Consider the following 25,834-nt stretch of genomic DNA (forward strand, 5'->3'; position numbering starts at 1 on the left):
CAAGAACAGTTGAATGTGGTGAATGGGAAGATTGAAGAATGTGGATTGAAAATAAGTGTAGAAAAGAGTAAAACTCTTGTTATGACTAGAGGGGAGAAAGAAGGGAAAGGTCAGATTAGACTTGCAGACAAGCCCCTGGAAGTAGTGGAAACGTTTAAATACCAGGGGAGTGAATTAAGGGAGAATGCTCGACTGGATGCTGAGATTAGTAAAAGGATTCAAGCTGGAAGTTGTTTCTATCATAGTGTAAGAAATATGTTATGGGACAAAGATGTGCCAATGGAAGCAAAGGATACTATGTACAAGATGTATTACGTACCCATAACAACTTACGGAGCAGAAACTTGGACAATGACAAAGAAGGATGAGAGTCAAATACAGGCAGCCGAAATGAAATTCTTGAGGAGTATGATACAGAAGAGTAGAAGAGACAAAATAAGGAATGAGAAAATCCGGGAAGAAATTGGAGTGGAAAAAATGAATGATAGAATAGAGAAGAGCCGACTAAGATGGTTTGGGCACATAAAGCGAATGAGCGACGAAAGAATGCCAAAAAAAGGTGATGGAAATGCAAATCCAAGGAAGGAGAGGCTGTGGACGACCACGATTGAGATGGAAGGATACCATCCAACGCAGCATTAAAGAAAGAAACCTGGACTGGGACACAGTGTTGGAGGAGGAGTGGTGGAAAGACCGAAGAAAGTGGAGAGGAACCATATTTGCCCCTACCCGGCTACAGCTGGATAAAGGGAAATGATGATGATGATGATGATGATGAATTTTGTTGTACTTTAAATATTTAATGTCCAATTTTTCAAATACACGAACTGCTTGTAGACTTTACCAGTGTAGGGCAATCCTACAGACGTAAGCAAGGACTCGTCGTCAAACAGCTGAGTGTACTAGCGTAAATGCAGGCAGGAGTAGAAGGGAGATGTCAACAGACTTACTTACGTAAAATTTGATAAAGTTATCACTTGCTTATCACCAAAACTTGACTGTTACCATTTGACTGAGTAAGATGTCCTCACCTTCCTTCATTCCAATTACTGCCTATCTGCGGTGCTTTTTCCCCTCTTTTGGATGGGCCACGGTCCAGAGTTGATTGGCTCTTTCCATTGCATTATTGTCAGGTTCATGAAGTTCTTGGGATTTTTCCGGATTTATCATGTCAATATCGGTATGAGAGATGATGATTGGTTCAAGATGTCTGATTTTAGATGAACGATTATTTTTGTTGCACGAGGGAGTTTTCGTGTTTCTCAAACATTCGGGTCGTTTAAGACGATCATTTGACACCAAAATCGGCGTTCGATTTTGAGTCTTCTATTACAGTTGGGTTTGGTTTTAGCGAGGATTTTTCCAGTTCCCCTCGGATCGTGCGTCTAATTATTTCCTGAATATTAGAATCATTCTTCATCACATGCTCTAATATAATGTCCATTTTCTAAGTTAGTTGTAGGATTGTATTTTCCATGGCACCTATTATTTTTATCTTGGGCTTGCATATGTCACATAACCAGGTGAGTTTACATTTGTGTCTAACTGATCAAACTCGCCTTTGGTCATACAGCATTTCCAGTGAGACCAAGAATTGCAACTTTCGCATTCAACTGAACTTGCAAGTGATAAAAATCATTGTTATCCATATTGAAGATACTGAATGTAGGATGCTAAAGGGTTTTTTGTGTTACCTATTCAATACATATAAAATTTAAACATTTAGGAATTTATTATTAATTCCATTTGAGACATGTTTCGCCCTTCATTGAGGGCATCATCAGTCAAATTACCTCCTCAAGGCAAAAATCAGGTACCTGCTTAGTGATTAAATTATAAACATTAAGATACATTACAATGGGAAAAATTAAGCAACCAAGAAAAACTTGTTCACAGGTGATACAGTTAAACAATATAAGTTTATAGACATGTAGTCGGCACCAATGCGTAAAATCACTGGGTATTTTAGCAGAGTCCAGCAGTGGTGTTCCGAAGAATAATTGACGCACTCATTAGAAAATCGTAGGAAATTATAAAGTTTATACAAAGATTTACATTAAAACAGTCAGGGGAGAAAGGGTATAAAGTATCTGGCGTCAATGTTCATAACATTAATTAGTGCCGTTGGTTGAACGATTACAGGTTGACAGGGTAACTATACAGTAAATTTACAATATCCAATTGAACAGTTGAGAAATTACAGCTTATATACATATTTACAAGAGAGCAGCTTGGTGAGAGAGGGTATAAAGATGTCTAGCATCAAGTGCGTTCCGTTGTTTTAGTCGTTGGATGACGATTGCAGCATTAACACATCAGTAATATGCAGAGCAGCACAACCTTAGTTTATAATCACAGGGGGCAGGGAAAAATATTCCATAGTTTTATTTTTTATTTTTACAATGTCAAATGAGGTTCTGTAGGCATAGTCAAACTGAAAGTTGTCTGGTTGAAGTCCCGGGTTCAGTGCGGTGAATTTGGTTGGCGTGGACGGAGACTCATTGGGTGTCACTGAGTACACGGTGGAATTTGAATGGCAACAATGACGGCAGTTATTTGTTGATAATTGAGGAGCTAGATGCAATAATAGCGTAAGTCTGCATACGCTGTTATTGCATGAATACTATTTTCAGATTTCCTGGTCCCTTCACTACAACCCAGTCGAGGTCTTAGTTCGCTAGGAAGCCGCTAGATGTCAGGAGCTCACTAAAACTGGTACCATGCGCTACGCTGTTATTGCATGATGCATGCTTCACGAGTGGCATGTTCAGTTGCCGCCAGCTCTCTGGCTGGAGAAGATGTCACTGAGTGGTAGAGAAGGTTTTGTGGCGTCACATTTAATAAAAGACTGGGTATCAGCACTTTGACCTATGTTTCTAAGAATGCACTCTGCTAAAAAAGCAACAGATTCATGATACAGAAGTTTGTGTGACTTTATTACCATAATGGTGTTGTATCAGAGTCACAGTCCTACACTCAACTATGTGCCATTTACCTTCTTAAGGAATGATAGCTTTCTCATTTTTAATGATTTGAGGCTACATGAGTAAGACAGTGTGGCGTAAAAGCAGACAAAAGGGTTGATGTTATTTCACTAATGAAATACTTAAAAACTGAAAATGTTGAGTGGTATGTGAAAGTCATGTCTGTGTGTAATGATTCCCTAGAGTCTGATAATGCAGCATGTGAAGATGAATCATCCTGATTTTGATCAGTGATGCATTTGAGTATTTCAAACAAGTAAGACACACAATGTCTAAATCCCAATTATATACTTTGTGATCAGTTTTTGTTCCTTTTCTTTTATTTTAGGTTTAGAGAATCACTTTGTAAATGAAAATAGGAAAAAAAGTTATTCAGAAAGGAATGTTACTAATTTTATAACATTTCAACTAATTGGTGGGGAGGGGGTCAATTACCGTAACTTAATACCATAGTTGGAGAGAGCACTGAGACAAAATTTTCTCGATCCAAAAAGAACGAAAAGGGTGAATGCTAAATAAAGAATAAACTTAATGGTTTTACTTTTCTTAGCTGACAATTGTTTTTAAAGAATTTGTTCTTAATTTTAGTAAGTTTAGATATTTTGGAGAACTGAGGTGGGATAAACTGCCACTTTTGTTCCTCTATAGTGGGTGATCATGCTTTCCTAACTCCCTGATCAATACTGGTGTATGGCAAAATACAATATTCCTGCTCTTCATGCAATAACAGTGTATAAAAGGAAATTTTAAATAACTCTGTCTTTCTTATTAGCTAATAGATCAATAAAATTCTTTGGGAAATTCATTTCCTGGCTCTTTTAAATGTCCTTAAATGATATTCAGGTTGATTCCTAATATTACTTTTAACTCAGAACATTTATAAACTTCAAGCTTCTGTTTTTCAAAATAACGTAAGTCTACTTACGCTGTTATTGCATCCAACTCCTCAATTGTATTATTGGGAATATGTTGCGGGTTAGAATCTTCCGCTTTTTAGTTTATTTAACTTCATGTAGCTTTGAATTTTATGTGAAAACATCAGTGTGAGATGCTAGTGAGACTTTAAATTGACATTATTCCGTAAATGAAAACATGAAGGACATTGGGACGAAGTTATTGTTTTTGTGCTGCTGGCCAGGTGAAATAGAATGGAGTTGCTTATGGTATAAACTGCAGTGGAGGGATTAGAATATATTACTACAGAGTCAGAGCGTCGTAGCTGGGACGAGGTATCTTCTTTTTCTGTCTGTGGAGAGGAGCGGCTACGACGCTCTGACTCTGTAGTAATACATTCTAATCTCTCCACTGCGGTTTATACCATAAGCAACTCCATTCTATTTCACCAGGCCAGCAGCACAAAAACAATAACTTTGTCCTGATGTCCTTCATGTTTTCATTTACGGAATAATATCAATTTAAAATCTCTCTAGCATCTCACACTGATGTTTTCAGATAAAATTCAAAGCTACATGAAGTTAAATAAACTAAAAAGCTTAAGATTCTAACCCGCAACATATTCTCAATAATACAATTATCAACAAATAACTGCCGTCATTGTTGCCATTCAAATTGCACCGTGTACTCGGTGACACCCAACGAGTCTCTGTCCACGCCAACCAAATTCACCGCACTGAACCCAGGACTTCAACCAGACAACTTTCAGTTTGACTATGCCTCCAGAACCTCATTTGACATTCTAAAAATAAGAAATAAAACTATGGAATATTTTTCCCTGCCCCCTGTGATTATAAACTAAGGTTGTGCTGCTCTGCATATTACTGATGTGTTAATGCTGCAATCGTCATCCAACGACTAAAACAACGGAACGCGCTTGATGCTAGACATCTTTATACCCTCTCTCACCAAGCTGCTCTCTTGTAAATATGTATATAAGCTGTAATTTCTCAACTGTTCAATTGGATATTGTAAATTTACTGTACAGTTACCCTGTCAACCTGTAATCGTTCAACCAACGGCAGTAATTAATGTTACGAACATTGACACCAGATACTTTATACCCTTTCTCCCCTGACTGTTTTAATGTAAATCTTTGTATAAACTTTATAATTTCCTACGATTTTCTAATGAGTGCGTCAATTATTCTTCGGAATACCACTGCTGGACTCTGCTAAAATACCCAGTGATTTTACGCATTGGTGCCGACTACATGTCTATAAACTTATATTGTTTAACTGTATCACCTGTGAACAAGTTTTTCTTGGTTGCTTAATTTTTCCCATTGTAATGTATCTTAATGTTTATAATTTAATCACTAAGCAGGTACCTGATTTTTGCTTGAGGAGGTAATTTGACTGATGATGCCCTCAATGAAGGGTGAAACATGTCTCAAATGGAATCAATAATAAATTCTTAAATGTTTAAATTTTATATGCATTGAATAGGTAACACACAAACCCTTCAACTGAACTGTTGTTTCATATAGATTCTTAGATTTAAATGAACTGTCGTTATCGGAAAAGGGTTTACGACATGTTTTGCACTCTTCCAAGTCCTTGGGCTGTTTCTTATCTGACATATTGTTATTCACTTTTGTTATTTGCAGACAGTATTGCTTGTTAAATGCTATAAGTTTCCCTTATGTGTGGGCGAATTGTGTAAACAGCTAGCACTAATCAAAATATAAGAGAACGTATTTTAGCTCTGAAAACCAAGGCTGAGGTTGCTTATAATAAAAGTATATATCGCCTCGATTTTCGAAAAGCTGGAGTGTTATTACGCGCTTGAAAATATACCGACTTGCTGCAACCTCACTCAACCAACTGCCAACTATCAACTTGATCAGTTAAGCTGTTATTCTGTAATGAGCTGTTATTTGCTAGTAAAAAAACTGCCCTGACTAAAATGGCGTCTCTCAGCGTAGCAAGTAATGATTACATTTTCCTTCACAATTCACTCCTTTCTTGCTATACAATATAGACAACACAGTCTGCTAAGAAGGGATACTTTTTAGATATACACTAGAGTCCCGATAGTCTGAAAGTCCAGTTAAATCTGAACTGAAATATTCAATTTAAAAAAAAAATTCTCATTATTGAAATGAAAGAACATATCATAGAATGAATATTTACTTGCATTTTATTAGTCATATTTTACTAGAATAACTTAATGTAAACATAATTCCACATCGTAAACCATTAATGACTGGTCGTTTATCTTTACACAGTCTGTTAATTTTTTTTTTTTTGCCGTAGTGATTGGAACTTACTTGAAGATGCAGTGTTAAACCAGCGTCTCAATAAACATCACATCAGTGGGCGTAGCAGCGGAGTGTTGATCGACGTAGAGTACGGCATGTTCTAAGGCGGCCGCGGCATCTGAATGTGACACAAGTTGTTCAATGTGGTCGTCTTCGTTGTCACTCTGTTCTTCATCAACTCCAGATTTTTTCTCCACCATAGCTACAATTTCTTGATCTGTCTGTAATTGATGACAGTCAGCTTCCATACACTCGCTAATGTAATTTTCATTGTAGTTTTCTCCTTTACGGGTTCTTAATTACCCTACTGTAATTTTATACAGTATTTTATTAATCTAACTGCTAAAGAATGGACATTTCAAATTACAGTACGTACTATACTGTATTGTAGAAACTATTTTCCTCAGACGGTTGAGGCGCTGGCCTTCTGACCCCAACTTGGCAGGTTCGATCCCGGCACATAGGCGTCTCCGGAAACCGTAAAAGTAGTTAGTGGGATGTAAAAACAATAACATTATTATTACAAAATATTTTCCGATTAATTCGAAAATCGTAATCCGAACAGACTCCGGTCCCAATTAGTTCGGATTAACGAGACTCTACTGTATATCATTCACTGTATGGATTATGTGAAACCTCAGACACTATTTAATCGTTGCGAATTTACCACCTAGAATTACACTTGTCTGTCACCTGTCACTTTTTTTTCTACTATCATATATCCTTTAATTCATTTCATCTGATTAACTTCTCTGACGAAGTTGACATCAGAAAGGTTGTAAAAACTGAATACAAGATTCATCTCACTTCATACCCGACCCCACAGAGAAACAGGACAAGGGTTGGACACACACTTCTTCAATGATTTTCCTCGGTTCTTCAGGAAGGTAAGATGACTTATTTATTATCTCTAACAAGTGTTTTGGGTCATATTTCACAAAAGGAGTTGCCTTAATTTTGAACCATGTTGGAGCATGAACTTTCATCTCGTATGCTACCAAAATGAAAAGTTTTTCTGATGGATTTGTAGATGATACATACTATTTGAGTATGTGGTTTGATGTTGTAAGTCATCTAGAGTGTGCTACTTTCCCTGGTTCTCTATTGTTAGAATTACTGATACTTAACCTTTTGAAACAACCATGCATATTTCATACAGGTATTTTTGATCAGAGCTCAAGTTTTTTTGAATTGCAAATCAGAAAGTATGATAGTAATTCTATTAAAACTAGTCACATTAAGTTGTTTACACTTTTAGATATGCACCGATAACCCCAGAAAGACTGCCTGAACCTGAAGTAGGACCATCCAATTTTTGAAATATGTGATAAAGTGGCAATTTGTTTGTATGAAGTAAGCATATAAACAAATGCAGAGGCCAACCTACATGTTGCTTCAACTTTAAAATGATGCTTATTTTCATTCCTGTATTGACATCGGTGCATTCACAGTCAACAGCTATAAGTTGAGAAAAATCTACTTCAATAGTTGTAATGAAATCTACTATTCTATTTATAATATCTTTAGCTGAATTATTTAAGTGGTGTCATATGCCCCGCATACACAGAACCAGGTTCTTCTAGTACAATATGCTTTTCCACTGGAATTTTTCAATGCAAATGAGTTTCTTTCTTCACTTGATTTAGTGCTCTACCTTTTACTCTATCAAAATAAATGCCTACTCCTCAGCTGAGCATCCTGTAAGTCATCTCAAACCCTCTTCCCCTCCCTTCATTTACTTCTATCTACAACTTGTGATTGGTCTTCCTGAGAAATTACTCCGACATCCTGAAGTACGGCAAAAGCAATAATAGCAGCTGATCTCTCAGACACGCCAGTTCTGTCACAAACAGTAGCTAGATTTGTTACTGTAGCCATATTTGTTTTGATTTTGACATAGCAAGCTTTTCTGTAGAATGGATCTAAGGAAAGTTGTCCCTGTTGTCATTGTCATTCTCACCTTCATCGTTATCTATCTCAATGTTCACCTTTTTGTAAGAAGTAACAGATATTGATTTTTTTCTCAATTTCTGATAATCTATGTTTTATTTTAAATATAAGAACATTCTTTTATTTCCTTCTCCATCTACTGTTCCTATCATCATCATTCTTTCACCCCTTTGATCTATTAAAAAAGACTGTTCACATTTTGGAACTCTTTGATTTTACATCTACATGCACTTCGTTGATCATATTTCCATGCTGCTATATAAAAAATGTTGTTGTCAGCAGCTTGCAACAAATAGTTTTGTCACAGATTCATTGCTGTGAGACTTTGGAACACTTCCTAATGCTTTTATTATTATTATTATTATTATTATTATTATTAAATATATAAACATATGGACCACATGAAGCATCCACTTGATGTAAGATTTTTTAAGGTGCCACACCACACATCTGTTGTATTTTCACTGTGCGCTTTCTTCCTTTTTCAAACCAAGTTATTTCAGTCTTCAATTTGTTGATACCTTGGCTTACTTTCTAATGGTGTACTTTGTGTCTGAATGTTTCCCTGTCTGTTATGCCAGCATCCTTCTTCAAGTTTTCTCTAACTTTGGCGATCAACTTAATGTCCTTGATAATTTCAGAGCACTCCAAGATCTGTTAATCAGGTGTCTGGCATTCTCTTCACTCGATGTTTCATGTCGTATTTTTTGAAAATATCTGTTCAGTTTCCTGTCTACTCTGCAGCCTATATTCTCTTCTGTCTAATTGGATCCTAGATTTTTTCCTGAATTTTTCTAGTCTCTGAGGTTTTCTACTTCACCCTTCTGTTCATGAGAAAACGAAGTTCACATACTTAGGAAGTCCTATATTAAGAACACTGTCAACGAACTTAGTTGAGATTCGTACAGCGATAAGAAGATGATGGTAGTGAACAGTCGGACATGGCTGCAGCTACAAGGTTTTGCCATTTTATGATGATGATGAAATGTAATGCAATAGCATAAAGTATGTATTTTCAACAAATATTGCTAAAATTCATACCTAGTTTAGTAGTGATGCTGAGTCGCCCTGAAGGTAAGAGTGTTACCAACAGACGCCCATCTCTGGATACATCCACACTGGCATCATTATGAATTTTACATTCTGGAACAATCATATTCTTTTCCGCTGAAAAAAGAAAAAGGAAAACATGTTAAAAGACCACAAACAATGTGAATCAGTGATAAAACTCACGTTGTCGTTTCAGTTTGAGCTCAGTCTGAGAACGATATGGTTCAGTTATGTGAGTGACAGCATTGTGGAGTACTGCATGCTGTTGTGACTGAACTGGCAGTGGATACGAATAGTCTAGCTGAGCAGCGAGGAAGAACAGTGCAGTGGAGTGACTTGGGACATTGATAGAAGACTACTGTGTGATTGTGTATAAAGTACCACACAAGAGACTTGTGAGACTATTTGCGTGCCCATGTAAACTGTTAAGTGTGCAACTAAAGCACTTTTAGCTTATCTGCAGATAAAGAAACTCAGTTCACATGTGAAGAACTTATTTATTTGAGAAACAGAACTTATTTTCAACATATCATGCAAATGTCCTTCACAAATTACACACTGCCAGCCCAAGATAAGAAAATGAAATATATTACATGATAAAATTCTGATTATAGTTTTCAATTATCATATCTAATATATGCAAAATTACATAAAACAATACGTACCATTGCTGATGTCAGGTATATTAAGACTGGAGAAATCCCAGACTTGGATCCTGTGATTAGGTGACATTGGAGCATCCGTTATGATAACTGTGTCAGGAACAATCGAATTCCCTTGAAAAGAACATTAAGAAACAATATTAAAAGATCATGGTTTCAATATCTAGGATAAAACACAAATATAATGCAAATATGAAGGAAAAAAAGAAAAAGAAATTCTGAGGCTAGTGAGGGTTAAGTGCAAAGACTCATGCATACATTTTTTCATAAATAAAGATACCATACTGAATGTTTAATGAGAACACTATTCTCCAGAAAGGTATAGGACTGTGTGTGTTTTTGTCAATTTTTAACATCATTCTGAAAATTATATGAAACTATCAGAGCTGTTGTATTTCACAGTTCCAGTATATTGCCATCAATTATAAAATAAAAATGGTAATCCATAAAAATAAAAATAAAAATTAAAAAAAACTTAAGACTGAACCTCACAACCGTTATCTTTTTAAATTTGTATTTATTAATTTTCTGCCATTTATTAGCTACCGCCTGTGGAGGCCATTTTACACTGATAGTATAACATATTTAATTACTAACAATACAGAAATGAAATAAACAAAATCTTAAAACAAAAATAACCACAATATCAACAAGAAACAACAGTAATGATAAACGACAGGCAAGAATCATATTTCAAGAAAAGTAGGTATGGAAGTAGGAAGGAGGAAACTGCTATAGCAAGGTCAGGTAGGGTCAAAACTAAATGAATCTCTAACTTCTTGCTTGAATATGGTATAGGGCAGCCATTCCCAAACTGTGGTCTGCAGACTCCTGGGTGGGCGCGACGATAATCCAAGGGGTCCGGAATAACAATGTAAGATGTAAGTACTGGTACTTAAAGAGCAAAATTTTATTGTACATACACAATAACTGAACATGAACTGTCCTTAAGGAAGATCAACTAGCCGAAGTATCTTGGCAAACAGAAACTGAAAAATAAATTGAAGTATGATATGGGTGGAGAGTCAGATGGAGTGGCATGTTTAGCTCCAGGAAGTTCCATGACATCCCCTATACTCTACAATTTCTAGAAAGAAAATAATGCGTTGAATGTCTTTCATGACAACATACCTGTGTGACCTTTTCTTCTCTCACACAAATGAAAATGAAGTACTGAAGCAGAGCTAATGTAGAAGTTGATCTTCGGTTCGAGTGACTGCGATTGTAAAATGCTTGGTTTTTTTGATCCAACAAGTACAACAAGTGAATTCTTTCAAGTAAGTTTCCAGATCCACACTGTTGTAATTATTAGCCAAGTGTCACACCGTTTTATAATTTCTGTGCAATTGTAGGCTAAAGTATCTTTATCTAAATGAAGTTCAATGAAACTTTCAAAGAAAGTAAATATTAGTCCAAAATTATACGAGGGGTATGCCGAAAGTTTTTAGCAGAGTGTGAGAAAAAATTTTTATTTGCGAAACAATGACAACTTTTCAAATTACTCTCCATTAGCATGTATACATTTTTCCATTCTCTGAAACCACTTAGAAAACGTTTCAGTCCAAGCTTCTTTCAGGATGTCACTTAGTGCACTCTCGTATGCTGCAATGGCCTCTTCATCTGACGAAAACCGCTGCCCACGTACTTTTTCCTTGGTCTTAGGGAACAGAAAGAAGTCACATGGGGCCAGGTCAGGTGAACAGGGGGGATGAGGTAACACTCGCACTTTTACCTTTTCCAAAAAGTCCATTGTTCTGACAGCCCTGTGTGCAGATGCATTGTCGTGATGCAGCAGAAGGTGCCCACTCTTGGACTTTGGGTGCTGTGACCTCCAAGTGGCGAGGACTTTGGGAAGAGTCATTCACATACCATTCAGCATTGACTGTACGACGTGTGTCCAAGGTCACAGAGATGAGATGCCCCATTTTCGTACAAAAAGGTTCCCACCATCTTCTTTCCGGAGCTCCGACTTCGAACTTTTGTGGGTGGTTCCTCCCCTGGAAAGCACCACACAGAAGACTGTATCTTCATTTCAGGGTCATAATGGTAGACCCATGTTTCATCACCTGGGATGATATTGTAGGTGTCTTCGGACTGCCCTCCATTGAATTTTTTTAGCATGAAATGACACCAGTCCACTCTCTCCTCCTTTTAGCTTTCTGTCAGGGAATGTGGCACCCAACGGGCACATCTCCTGGTAAGGCCTAAATAATCGTGAACGATGGTCTGCACTGCTCTTGACCCAATATTTAAGGTCCCTTCAATGTCACAAAACGTAAGATGTCGATTTGCTTTGATCATTTCCCTCACAGCATCAATGTTTTCTTGAGTCACAGCTGTTGCTGGGCGACCGGGATGAGGTTCATCTTCGATTGATTGCCGACCCCACTTGAAAACTCGCGAAACCAATTTCCAACTGTTGCTGTAGAAGGGGAAGACTCACCAAAAACGCGCAGCAGAGAAGAATCAGCACTTAATTTCTTTTTATAATCATAAAAAATCATTGCTTGAAAATTGCGGCGCGACAGATCCATCTTGCACCGTGTCTGACTCAGCACTGCCTGTGCTTTCTTCCCTCGCTGTGGAGGAACTACCACTAGGAGGGATTGCGCGCGCATGTTCCAAGGTCGAAAAACATTGTTCTTTCAAATGAAAATAACCCCATTGTCCTCAGAATTACGGTTTACGCGCTGCTAGAAACTTTCGGCATAACCTTCGTACGAATAAAATCAAACATGGTATCATTACAAAACTCTGTTTTTTGTTTACTGAATGCAGTATTATGTTCTGTGACTAAGGGGTCCTTGGGCATGCATGCAATATGCTCAGGGGGCCTCAGAGGCAAAAGGTTTGGGAAACCCTGGTATAAGAAAAAATATATATCAATGTTTGGAAGAGAGGTACTGAGCACTGATAGCCGGGGAAAGATGGAGTGCTTCTGCAATTTGAGGTAAGGGCAAGATACATGATGAAAAATAGTAGTTATGTGTTGGGCGGGAGGGAACGTGGGTTGGGAAGTAGGTCAGCAACATGTTGCATTTAGTATTGCCGTTCATTATTAAATGAATTGAATGTCAGGTTGGGAATACAAAACTGGAACAGGTAGATAATTTCAAATGATTAGGATGTGTGTTCTACCAGGATTGCAAGAAATAATTTTAATATTTAAGCCCATACTGTCACCTTAACAGTGTTATGGTACTTTTTGGTTAAAAAAATTTCCATCTTTACAAGAACTAAATTTTGTATTTAAGAAGTGTTCTCCCAGGATGGTGGTATAGTAAGTGAAATTGAATCAAGTTGGAACAAAGCTAATGTGGTGAGCTCACAGTTGTGATCATCAATATTCTGAAAGAAACTATCTTTACATTAGTCTGTTTTTAGACCAACTTTATTGTACAGGAGTGAAAACTGGGTGGACTCGGGATATCTTATTAATAAGATATGAAACTAGCGAGAACGATTGCTGGTGTAAACAGGTGGGAACAATGGCACGAGGTTATTCGGAATGAGGAGATAAAAGGCTAAGTTAGAAAGGAACTCTACTGATGAAACTGTACACATTAACCAGCTTCAGTGGTGGGGTCATGCAAGACGAATGAAGGGTGATGGGTTACCTAGGAGAATAATGGACTAGGCCATGGAGGGTAAGAGAAGTAGAGGGAGGCCAAGACGATGCGAAGATGGTTAGACTCAATTTCTAATGATTTAAAGATAAGAGGTATAGAATTAAATGAGACCACAGAACTAGTAATAAATAGAGGGTTTTAGCAGCATTTTGTAAATTCACAGAGGCTAACAGACTGAACGCTTGAAAAGCATAACAGTTTGTAATGAAGCTGTATGTATGTATGTATGTATGTATGTATGTATGTATGTATGTATGTGCGTGCAATGTAAGAATCTCATAATTGATCCGTATTGACTTTACAGAAGTATGTAAACTAAAAGTCCACCTTAGTCAATAGACAAATCTTGTGTAGAAACACAATTAATGATATTTGTGTATTGACTAAGGTGGACTTTTAATTTACATATTTATGCCTGTATTGCAAAAGCGGAAGGCCTCCAGGTCATTTTATCGTGAGTCGTGGGTGTTAACTCAGGAAGGAGCAGCTTGTAGTGGGATGTGCAGGTCTCCATCTAGTGTGTGTCTTAGCCGCTTGTGATGACCAGGAACAACATGAACTGTTGAACGGAGAGCTTTCCAACTCTAAAGGCTCCCACAGGCTTCTAGTACCCGATGTATCTTGAAGGGCTGCCCAGGTGTATAAGATAGGCGAGACTTGCCGGTGGGGTCTAGTTGAGTTCATTCGGTGAGTTGAGTGCAGTCAATCTAAGTGTGAGTCAGTGCTGCTGTGGACGGTTACAGTTGAAATTGGTGAGGCAGTTTGTGGAATGTCCTGTCAGCAGAACCGAGGGTTGTTGTGTGTGTTTGTCGTTGTGAGTTGAGTCTCTTGGGCCAGCTGCTGTGTAGCAAACGTTGTGTGCTAGGTATCGGCATGGAACAGTGGACGAAGTTATACTGGAGTGATCAGACTATACATGTCATACTGCACTGAGACTGTCATGTGTAGGCTGTGAACTGAGGACTGCGACAGTAACTGTGGGACTGAATAAGACTGTGAGTGTTCTTGAATGAACACTGGGAAGTGAGAGAGAACGTAAACTGTGTAATTGTGTGATCTGTACTGTGTTGTGTAAGTTGTCCTGGCACACTTGTGTGTGCTAGTTTGTAAGATTAAGTAGTTAGATAATAAATTTTAGAAGTTTAGCGCTACCAGTAGTTGCATTTATTTATTTATTTATTTACCCCACCAACACATAACAGTATGTATGTTCATTATCTTGTGTAGATAACACACTAATACAGGACGGAGAACTGTAAACGATTTCTCAGGTCACGTATATTGAATCGGTTTAAGATGTCGAACTTGGTCAAGTGCCTTAGAGGATACTAGCTTTAACAATCAAAATAAAGAAACTAAAAACATTTTTCAATTTCAGAATGTTAGGTATGGCAGATGAGGACCAAACAGGGGAAGAGAAATCTAAGATGGAAAGAACATATGATGTAAAGTATAATTTTAATTTTTCAGTTACTATACGTCAATGCTATTTAAGAAACCTTCTTACATGGGCAGAAATGCAAGGTAGGAATCTATATCTTCATTCCTACAGAGGAATGCTATTTATTCAGACTAAATGAGCAGCAGATAAACAGATAAATATATTAAAAAATATGCAAATCAAATTACATTGATTAAAAATTTGCTGATTGTCATGTAAACTATACATATTACTGACAATTAAAATACACTGCCAGGAAAAGAAAAGTACAGCACTTCCCCCCCACCGCCACCAGAAATGTATATTTGATAAATCACGATTTCATTCTAAGTGCAATGATTGTCATGAACTTTCAGGCATTTCTTATTAAAAGTTTCCATAACCATAAAATAATTTTATGAACAAAAGCCATGTCAAAAATAGATTGGACGGAAGTCGCGCTCGTGGGTCTGTTGGAATAATCCATTTCATCATCCGTACAGCCCTCCTACAGGCCCCTACGGTCAAAATACTAGCCACAGAATCTTCTGAACATGACCTGCAACATTCAGTAATGGGTATTACTGCCTATGGCATCAATAACATCTTTCAACCTATCCAGCATGCTGCCATTTATGGTGTTGATGTCATTTTGAGTGATTGTATGTCATTCGGTATGAAGAACTGCCCTAAGTTCATACAGGGTTTGAGCGCATCTGAGCATGTTCCGTGTAGAGGTCAGGGCTATGAGCTGGTCTATGGAACGTGACGATTCCACTGTCCTGCAGGAACAATGACATACATCGAGCAACACGAAGACGCACATTAACACACATCAAAACAAAGTTTTCCATGACGTGAGAGTCAAAACGGATGACATGTTCAAGAAGAACCTCGTCAATGAACCGATGTGCATTCAGTGCTCGTTTGAAAAAAAAAAAAAATCCAGTTCAGTTCAGCTCAGCTAACCTAATGCCTCCCCACCCCATACCATGGCAATCATCCTCCATAGAGCATTCTTGTTGAGAAGATACAGGCAACATAACTCTCCCCAAGCCTTCTCCACATCCTCCCCCTTCCATCAGGAGATCTGAGACTATTTCAATTCATCAATGAAGAGGAACTACTCCATTACTCCCGCGCCCAGTTCTGTTCTTGAGCAAATTGGAGATGGGTCATCCAATGCTGATATGACCCTGAAACCATATTTGCCTCCCTGTCTTCTTTTCTCTATCCACTCACTAATATCGCACACTTCCTAGGCCATTTCTAACCTACATGGCTGTGACAAGCTTCAGTAGAATTAAAAATCAGTCATTTCTGGCCCTTGCAGACCTTGGAAAACCAGATCCAGGTTTCCTGTGAAAGGTGCAGTGTTCTAAATGTCACTCACTACCCTACAAACACTTGGCCCATCAAGACAATACATCATCATTCCCTATTAAGATTCAGATTGCTATAAGTTTCTGTTTTACCACTGTACCATGGTTCACATCCAGGTGACTGCATGTGAAATTTGTGCAAGGTAAAGAATTTACAGAACAAGTTTTCTCCAAGATCTTCAGTTTCTCCCTGTCAATTTAATTCCAGAAATATTTCATTATCATTGTATCACACATGAGTGTGTGATAGGTCCTTTCAGCCTGCACTTTCTTATACATCCACACAACTGAAGGCTTATTCCTCAAACCTAGCACATGACTGGAATCTAATTAAGCAGATGAAAATTATGACTATTATTATGCAGAGATGTGATAATTTTTGGGGTTTATGCTGCAGGAGACATACTCCAATTCTTGAAGTTTCACAAAGACCTCAACATTGTTCCATTAGAGCAAATGACTCCTATAAGAATACTAAAATTAACTATTGCCCTCACTCACCAAAAGAAAGCATGCTGTACACTACCTTTTAAAAAAAAGAATAGTAGTTTGTGAAGCAATTTCTGACTAAAACCATTTTTTCCTTAGCAGAGAGGTTATTTGCTGTATGTCACATGGACACAGATACGTCTGCTAGCAATGTGGGATAGGAAAGGGCTAAGACTGGGACGGAAGTGATGATGGCTTTAATTAAGTTACGGTCCCAGCGTTTGCCTGGTGTGTAAATTGAAAACCACAGAAAACCATTCTCAGGGCTACCGACAATGGGGTTCAAACCCACTATCTCCCGAATGTAAGCTGAGAGCTACATGACCTAAATTGCATAGCCAACTCGCTCAGTAATACTAGCCCATTCAAGCAAATAAATCAGAAAGATGGAGTGGGAAGAGAACAACTATATAACAAAAGAATTGGAAAATGAAATAAAGAGCCTACAAATGGTATGATGGGAAACAGGAGCTGTGATGCACAAAAGATCCAACAATAGGCTTGGTTCACAATATTCCGCTGATCTTTATTGTATATTTTTGACGATCAATCTGAGAGTTATTTACTCGAGTCAGAAGCAATAACATAAAATGCTACAGAGAAATGTTACAATTATAAATTGAAAAACAAATAAATAAAATTATCACAGAAACCTTAACAGGCACAACTTCTAAGGTGAAATTCATGGGAGAATTGTCTGTTATTTGTGTCCTGGAGAAGATTGTGAGAATTTAGAATTCCGAATTTGAAAATCTTTTTCTTGATTTTTGCAAGTGGCTTTACATCGCACCGACACAGATAGGTCCGATGGGAGAGGAAAGGCGTAGCAGTTGGAAGGAAGCGGCCATGGCCTTAATTAAGGTACAGCCCAGCATTTGCCTGGTGTGAAAATGGGAATCCACGGAAAACCAGGGCTATTGTAGGTTATGATTTTCATTTCCGTGTTGACGTATAACTAATATAATAGAGTTTGAGGGATGTTCCACCATTCAACACATTATAAAATATATTAAATTTACTGGGTGAAGACTGGTTTCGTCTTCGTTTCGTCAAGAAGTAAATATAAATAACCACCTAATCGATACTTTATTATTGCCTCAGGCAAAATTGAATATAAATTAACACTTACAGGACATGTTTCGACCACTTAGTGGTCCTCTTCAGCTGTATAAAGAAAAAATTGAGAAGAAGAAACATTAGGACAATAAGCACAAATAAAAGTTCTTTGGAGACTCCTTTGTTAAAAAATGGAGGTCATCAGAACAGGACATCTTGCCTCTTGTTCTTGTTTGGAAAAGAGGTTTATTCTGCGCTGTCTAGAGGGTCTGTCTTTGAGCATAACCTGGTGAAGTAACGATGTGACACAGTCTGACAGTTCATGCAAAGCTCTGGAGAGAAGGGAAGTAGAGTTTTGTCGTCATCTAAAATAACATGTGAGGGAGGAGGGAGATTGGGCTGTGCTTCTGCGATGTCGTGTTTCATTATATCCCTTGTTCATCTAGTCTGTTTCATGTTTAGCCATTCCAAGTATTTACTAATATTCTCGTATAAGATTTTTTTTTTGCTCGTTTTCGTTAATATTTTCTTCACCGTTTTCTAATTTATCAAGAACGATGTGGATGTTTTCTAGGTTGTTCATTAGATTTCCTTTATTTATCATACAGATAATTTGAAGGTCCTGTCTGATATTGGTGAATTTGTGGTTGGACTCTTTCATATGGGATTCCATGGCAGAGAATCTTTTGTATTTTTCAGCACTGACGTGTTCTTGATATCTAATTAAGAAGTTCCTTCCAGATTGTCCCACATAAGTTTTTTTTACACTGAGTACAAGTTAGCTTATAAATACCAGATTCCTGGAATTCATCATCTTTAAGTTTATTAGCTTTATTGTGACTAAAGAACCTATGTTTCGTGTTGTTGTTTGTTGAGAAGGCTACTTTGGTGTTGTGTTTCTTGAATAAGTTGGTGATTTCATAAATCTTCGGGTTATTAAAGGTGAATTTGACATATCTTTTTTCTTTTTCTGAATGCTGTTTAAGTTTAATTTGTTGTTGGTATTTGCATTTAGTAGTTATTTTATTGATGAATTTCAAACTGAAACCGTTATGTAGAGCTTGTTGACGAATGAAAGATAGTTCCTTCTTTCTGTCTGTTTCTGTTAGCGGAATTTCAAATGCTCTGTTGACGAAACTATAATAAGCAGATTTCATTTGTGAGATGGGATGTAAATAATCATTTCTGATTGTGGTCGGAGTAAAAGTGGGTTTCCTGTATATTTTAAATTGGAAATGGTTGTCTTTCCGAATTGTTTGGATATCTAGAAAATTGAGTATGCCTTTCTCTTCTTCTTCAGCTGTAAATTTTATGTTTGGGTCTAAATTATTCAAAGTATTTAGGATACTGTGACTGTCATTGATTTCCTTATTAATTATGGCATAGGTATCATCAACATATCGAAGCCAGAGATCAAGTCCTTTAATGTGGCCTACTATCTGAGTGTGTTCCAAATAGTCGAGGTATATGTTAGCTAAAATTCCACCAGTTCTTCTTGAATATCAAATCAAAGGGAATCTGATAACAATCATCATTAGGGTTGAGTACATACAACTCGATTGGTTGACATAAGACTTTATAATAAAAAATTATACACATAAAGGCGATTGCCTAAAAACATATCAATGGTATTGCATACCATGTGTACGTTACAATTCAAGATGTATGTTTTGCAACCCACTATCTCCCGGATGCAAGCTCACCCTAACTGCTTAGGAAGAAAATCAGGAGGAATTAAAGTCAACTGCCTGGCTTTCGCTGATGATAATGCAATACTTTCAGAAAACCTAGAGGAAGCGGCCATACAGATCAACCTCTTAGAAAAGATCGCTAGCAGGACAGAAGTTACGATCTCGAAAGGGAAGACAAGTTCATGATGAATGACAAACATGGGCCACAATTCCTTGAAACAGAGATTGGACGAAGTCATGGGATTAAAAGTTCAAATACCTCGGTGAAATCATACAAGAGAACGGAAAAGGCTATTGTAGACGATCGTATCTCAAAAATGGAGAGAGCATATAGACTAACTAAAAAAATCTACAACAAGAAATGCATCTCATGGAATGCCAAAATAAGGCATTACAACACTGTATTAAAAACAGAATGCCTGTATGCCAGTGAATGATTCTCGATGAATTACAAGTTGGAGAAGCTGGAGATCCTAGAAAAAAGAATACTACAGAAAATCTTGTGCCCAATCCAGATATTGAGCTTGATAGCTGCAGTCGCTTAAGTGCAGCCAGTATCCAGTATTCGGGAGATAGTAGGTTCGAACCCCACTGTCGGCAGCCCTGAAGATGGTTTTCCGTGGTTTCCCATTTTCACACCAGGCAAATGCTGGGGCTGTACCTTAATCAAGGCCACGGCTGCTTCCTTCCCACTCCAAGCCTTTCCCTGTCCCATCGTCGCCATAAGACCTATCTGTGTCGGTGCGACGTAAAGCAAAAAACCAATCCAGACTGAAACCAGCTGGAAACTTCAGAACAGCAATGAAGTCTACCAAAAATGTGGAAAAAATTTCAGAGACCATGAAAAAGAGGAGGTTGTCATTACTCGGACATTTGTACAAAATGGGAAACCAGACTAGCCAGAAAGTTATTTGACTACCTGTGGAACAAGACGACGATGATGATGACTGTATCGATAAAGGATGTTCGTAAAGATCTAGAAGTCCAACATCCAGGAAGTTCAGATGTGAGACAGGAAAATATTTCAGATCATGATTCAAAATTTGGAAGGGTTTCAAGTTGAAAGAACTGCAGTGCAAAGACGGGAAGAGCCCGGATGGATGAACAGAAGAAACAGCATAGTGCACATATGAAGGAGCACTGAAAAAGTAACTCCAACTAAGCTCATACAAGGCTCAAAAACAGTCTTGACCCTTTGAAAGCTTACAAGAATCCAAGTCAATATATAGTCTGCACACGAAATATACGAAGTACTGTCATGCATAACGTTACTCAGGAGAGGGCGGAGTCAAACAGAATATTAATTTTCTCCCAGCTAGTCTCAAGAAGGAAGCAGGCAAGTTAAGAAAGTCCCACTGCCATTTTATGCATAACAGATAACAAAACTCTGGTGTGATGCACCTAACTTCATGTCGGTAACCGCTGTTCAAAAATATTAGTATGTAGCTTTTTATTTTCAGGATGAAGAATGTTTTATTTTTGCATGGGCTTAACATATGTATTTTCATAAGAACATCACAACATGTACTGTGTGAGACTACAGAATCCTGAATTTTACAGAAGCATCCACAAATATAAAGTTACTATTGGAAAATATCAATTATTTCTATACTGTGACAGTTTTCTTCTGTGCGAATGAAATGCTTTGAATATTTTGAGTGTAGTAAAATATCTCTACTTTAATTGGCTTTGTGCGCACATATGTTGATTTTACTTGGCGAGCCAGTATGTATTTTTTGTGTGAATATTTTTAGACACGTTAGGAGACTTTGGAACTCATACCAGTGATATCAATGACAAAAAAAAAACCAACATTCAGAACAACTATATTTTGCTTATACAGTAGAGGAAATGTGCATTTTAATTTAGGAGAACACTGGAAGTGATATTTCAATGCCACCTATATTGAACTAATTGTGTGAACTTCATACTTAATAAACACCATGCTAATTATGCAAGAGGATGTTTCGATAACAGGCAACCAATTGGAAAGTTGTGGTGTATTTTATCGACGATATTCGAAGGCATTCATTACTGTTATGTGAAAATACGGTAGTATTAATTATGTCAACTGAACAATTATTTCTGGTGGTATGAATGGTACCTTGACAGGCTGTGTGCACAGTGTCATTATCATCTAGCCTTCACTTGTTTATTTACTCTGGAAACATTCACTGGGAGACTTGCTTCGACTTCAGAATGGAGACATTCTCAAAATTTTCAGACGGCAGGGTCGACTTGTGGACAATCATATCGGGCATAATAATGGTTACATATTACTTTATAACCAACAGACGTCATATGCTAATGTTAATCTCCAATAAGTTGTAAAAATGTACAGATGATTTAATTCCACTTGCAGCAAGCCGTTCTCATTACCGACATTATGAAAGTTAACAGTCAATATATTCTATTAAATGTGAACATGAATAGAATGTCACTTTAGAACTTTAAAACATGGACGGCTTAATCACTCCTTTGCAATGTTATATAAATAATATTGACTATGATTAATCCTAAAATAGCACCCACTCAGAGCTCTGAGTTGGAGATAGAATTAATGGCTGATGATGCCTGCTATGCCAGGCGAAACATGTACCATACTCAAAGTTAATGTAATGACATTGTTATAGTCATAAAGACTTAACCAGTATTGAATAGGTGGTTTCAAGTTCAACATTTAATAATTGATTTTCAATATGGTCAAAATGAAAATAATCACTTGTAATATTTAGGAACTTTGAGATTTTCGAGTGATAGTATTACACAGGTGATACACAGGGTCAAGAATTTGTATGAAGATAGCCGCAGTAAAGTCAAAACACCTGTAAGTATGACTGAAACATTTGATATAAAATCTGGGTTAAGACAGGGTGGTGTTTTGTCTCCTCTTCTTTTCATCACTGTGCTGAACGAGATTCAGACACAAGTTCACCAAACCTTTGGAGTTAAGAAAATGGAAGTTATTTTGTTTGCTGATGATATATGCTTGTGGGGAGACTCTAAAGAAGACTTTCAAGAACAAATAAACTCCTGGACAGTAGCTGCTAAAGAATATGGACTCATCTTCAGCCAAGAGAAAAGTGAGGTTATGGTCATGAAACGGACAACCAGTGGGACACATTGAAATGGAGGGGAAACAGCTACAGATGAACCATCAATTCAAATATCTTGGAAGTGTAATCTCTGATACTGGTTCTATAGACAAGGAAATTTCCCACAGAATTCAGACAGGTAGCAACTTCTACAAAATAGTTAAAGACATAATATGGAACAAGAAAATACCAACAAAATGTAAGAGTCATATATGAAACCTATTACGTACCAATCCTGACCTATGGTTGTTAAACATGGACCATGAGAAATAAAGATGTTAGTAGAATCCAGGCAGCAGAAATGAGATTTTTCCGTAGCATGATCGGTAAAACACGGAGGGAGAGAGTCCGTAATGAGGAAATCCGCAAGCAGGCTCAAGTTGTAAGACTGCAGGACAGAATAACAGCGCAGCGACTGAGATGGTACGGACATATGCAACGCATGGGAGATAACAGATTACCAAAACAAATGTATGATGTAAAACTTAGACAATCAATCAATCAATCAATCAATCAATCAATCAATCAATCAATCAATCAATCAATCAATCAATCAATCAATCAATCAATCAATCACTACTGATCTGCATTTAGGGCAGTCGCCCTGGTGGCAGATTCGCTATCTGTTGTTTTCCTAGACTTTTCTTAAATGACTGCAAAGAAATTGGAAATTTATTGAACATCTCCCTTGGTAAGTTATTCCAATCCCTAACTCCCCTTCCTATAAACAAAATATTTGCCCCAATATGTCCTCTTGAATTCCAACTTTATCTTCATATTGTGATCTTTCCTACTTTTAAAGACACCACCAAAACTTATTCGTCTACCGATGTCCTCCCACGCCATCTCTCCACTGACAGCTCAGAACATACCACTATACCACACAAACTATTATACAAGCAAAAGCTAACCTCAAATATCCAGCGCATCAATGCAGTCTCATTAGGAGGAAAAATCGAACCCACTCTGAAGGCGACTTCCGACTCTCCAGGGGAGTCCGGTGCCTTGTTCTCGTATAAAACTGTCGCTTCGGTGACATCAATCACTATAACCACACATACCACTTAGTCGAGCAGCTCGCCTCCTTTCTCCCAAGTCTTCCCAGCCCAAACTTTGCAACATTTTTTTAACGCTACTTCTTTTGTCGGAAATCGCCCAGAACAAATCGAGCTGCTTTTCTTTGGATTTTTTCCAGTTCCTGAATCAAATAATCCTGGTGAGGGTCCCATACACTGGAACCATACTGTAGTTGGGGTCTCACCAGAGACAAATATGTTCTCTCCTTTACATCCTTACTACAACCCCTACATACCCTCATAACCATGTGCAGAGATCTGTACCCTTTATTTCCAATCATATTTATATGATTACCCCAATGAAGATCTTTCCTTATATTAATACCTAGGTATTTACAATGATCCCCAAAGGGAACTTTCATCCCATCAACACAGTAATTAAAACTGAGAGGACTTTTCCTATTTGTGAAACTCACAACCTGACTTTTATCCCCATTTATCATCATACCATTGCCTACTGTCCATCTCACAACATTATCGAGGTCACTTTGCAGTTACTCACAATCTTGTAACTTATTTTTCTGTACAGAATAACATCACCTGTAAAAAGCCTCATCTCTGATTCCACTTCTTTACACATATCATTGAAAATATAAAGGTCCAATAATACTGCCTTGAGAAATTCCCCTCTTAATTATTACAGGGACAAATAAAGCTGCACCTACCCTAACTCTCCGAGTTCTATTTTCTAGAAACAGAGCCACCCAGAGGGCGACCAAGACTCAGGTACAAGGACATGGTGAAGATTGACATTGAACAGCGAGGACATACTTTGGAAAGCATCGAAGAAAGAAAGAAAGAAGTTTAGAGACCGGAACTGGTGGAGAAGCCTCGTTTGCCGACCCATCGCTTAAGATGGAACGACGTGAGATATGCATGTAGTGTTAATTTCATCTCAGTGAATTAATGTTAATGTCTGACGGATTCAAATATGATAATTTCTCATTTATTATGGTGATATTTTGCGACAGGTTGAATCTTCAGTTTGAAAGTAAGTCAAATTGGGGATATGTGTGTGAATTATACCTTGTGAATTTTCAAACCACGTGTTTCGTGACATCCTGGTAGGATCACGAATATTTGTGATAGACTTTCAGCTGACATGTAATTATTGGAGTCATAGCTGGTGTGATATTTCAATAATGTCTTCGCAATGTGAAATGTGTTATCCATTGGTGTAGGATTAGCAAAGAGGCATTTGACGAGTATTTGAGTAAGACAGTTGCATCTTCCCAGTGTGAATTTATGTGGTAATATCAGAGTGTCTTCAAGATTTATTAAGCCAGTGTGTTGAAACATATGTTGTGAATATGAGTTATTACGTGTGCAATATCACTGGTTTGAGATTTATTAATATTAAATGACACACTAGTATTTCATAATTATAGTTTATTAAATTCATCCAGATTGTTCTCGAATCTTTGTAAGGTGATTTCACAAGTTAAAATATCCAGAAAAGCAATTCCTACCGTCACTGTACCTTCACATTTGAAACAATGTGTTAAACTGACATTCTTCACCAAGTTACCTGGCGCTGAATTATATTTGAGGTGACCATCAGATTTACGTGTTACCATGACTGTGAATATTTGTAGATTTCTTTGTAAACAGTTATTGTAGAATAGGTATCTATGGTATTTTATGGTGGAAATTTAATTAATTCTTGTTAATAGTCTTTGTAATTAGGCTTTCTATTGATGATATTTTATCATCAATTTTTCAATATTTTTCAGATTTGTTCGACAAATAGCCCAGATTTGTTTCCATAGTTAAAGCAAAATTAAATTTTGTCAAGAGTGATTGCCAAGGTTATTTCATATGTTTCAATTGTGGAGTTCTCAACGCTGTTCTCATACTCCAGCATTGTGGACTTCTTTCATTTATATGCACGAGAGCTAAGGATATTTGAGTTTTGCTGATAGACCACTTAATTTTCACTTCACAGTTAAAAATTTCAGTTAGTGATTTGATAAGACTAGAGGTTAGGAATAGTCATGAATAGTTACGTAGTTCACGTGTCGATTCAGTTTAAATATTTAATAGTAGCACAAATTATGTTCTTAAAATTTATAAATGTTCAGAATTTTCAATGTAGTGTTCTTATCGTCTTTTGCGCATGATTTTAAGCCTATA

At 37.3% G+C, this 25,834-nt stretch overlaps 1 protein-coding gene across 4 annotated transcripts in view; it reads right to left on the reverse strand.

Moving 5' to 3' along the window:
- The window catches only part of LOC136877569 (serine-rich adhesin for platelets), a 467,126-nt gene that overhangs the window by 14,129 nt on the left and 427,163 nt on the right, over positions 1-25,834 (reverse strand). For all 4 annotated transcript variants that reach the window (XM_067151717.2, XM_067151719.2, XM_067151715.2 and 1 more), the window contains 2 exons: positions 9,867-9,977; positions 9,193-9,318 (listed from right to left, as the gene is read on the reverse strand). In XM_067151717.2, coding sequence (XP_067007818.2) covers positions 9,193-9,318; positions 9,867-9,977 — 237 coding nt within the window. The remainder of the gene's footprint in view (positions 1-9,192; positions 9,319-9,866; positions 9,978-25,834) is intronic.

Source organism: Anabrus simplex, chromosome 7 (assembly GCF_040414725.1).
Source record: "Anabrus simplex isolate iqAnaSimp1 chromosome 7, ASM4041472v1, whole genome shotgun sequence".
NCBI lineage: Eukaryota > Metazoa > Arthropoda > Insecta > Orthoptera > Tettigoniidae > Anabrus > Anabrus simplex.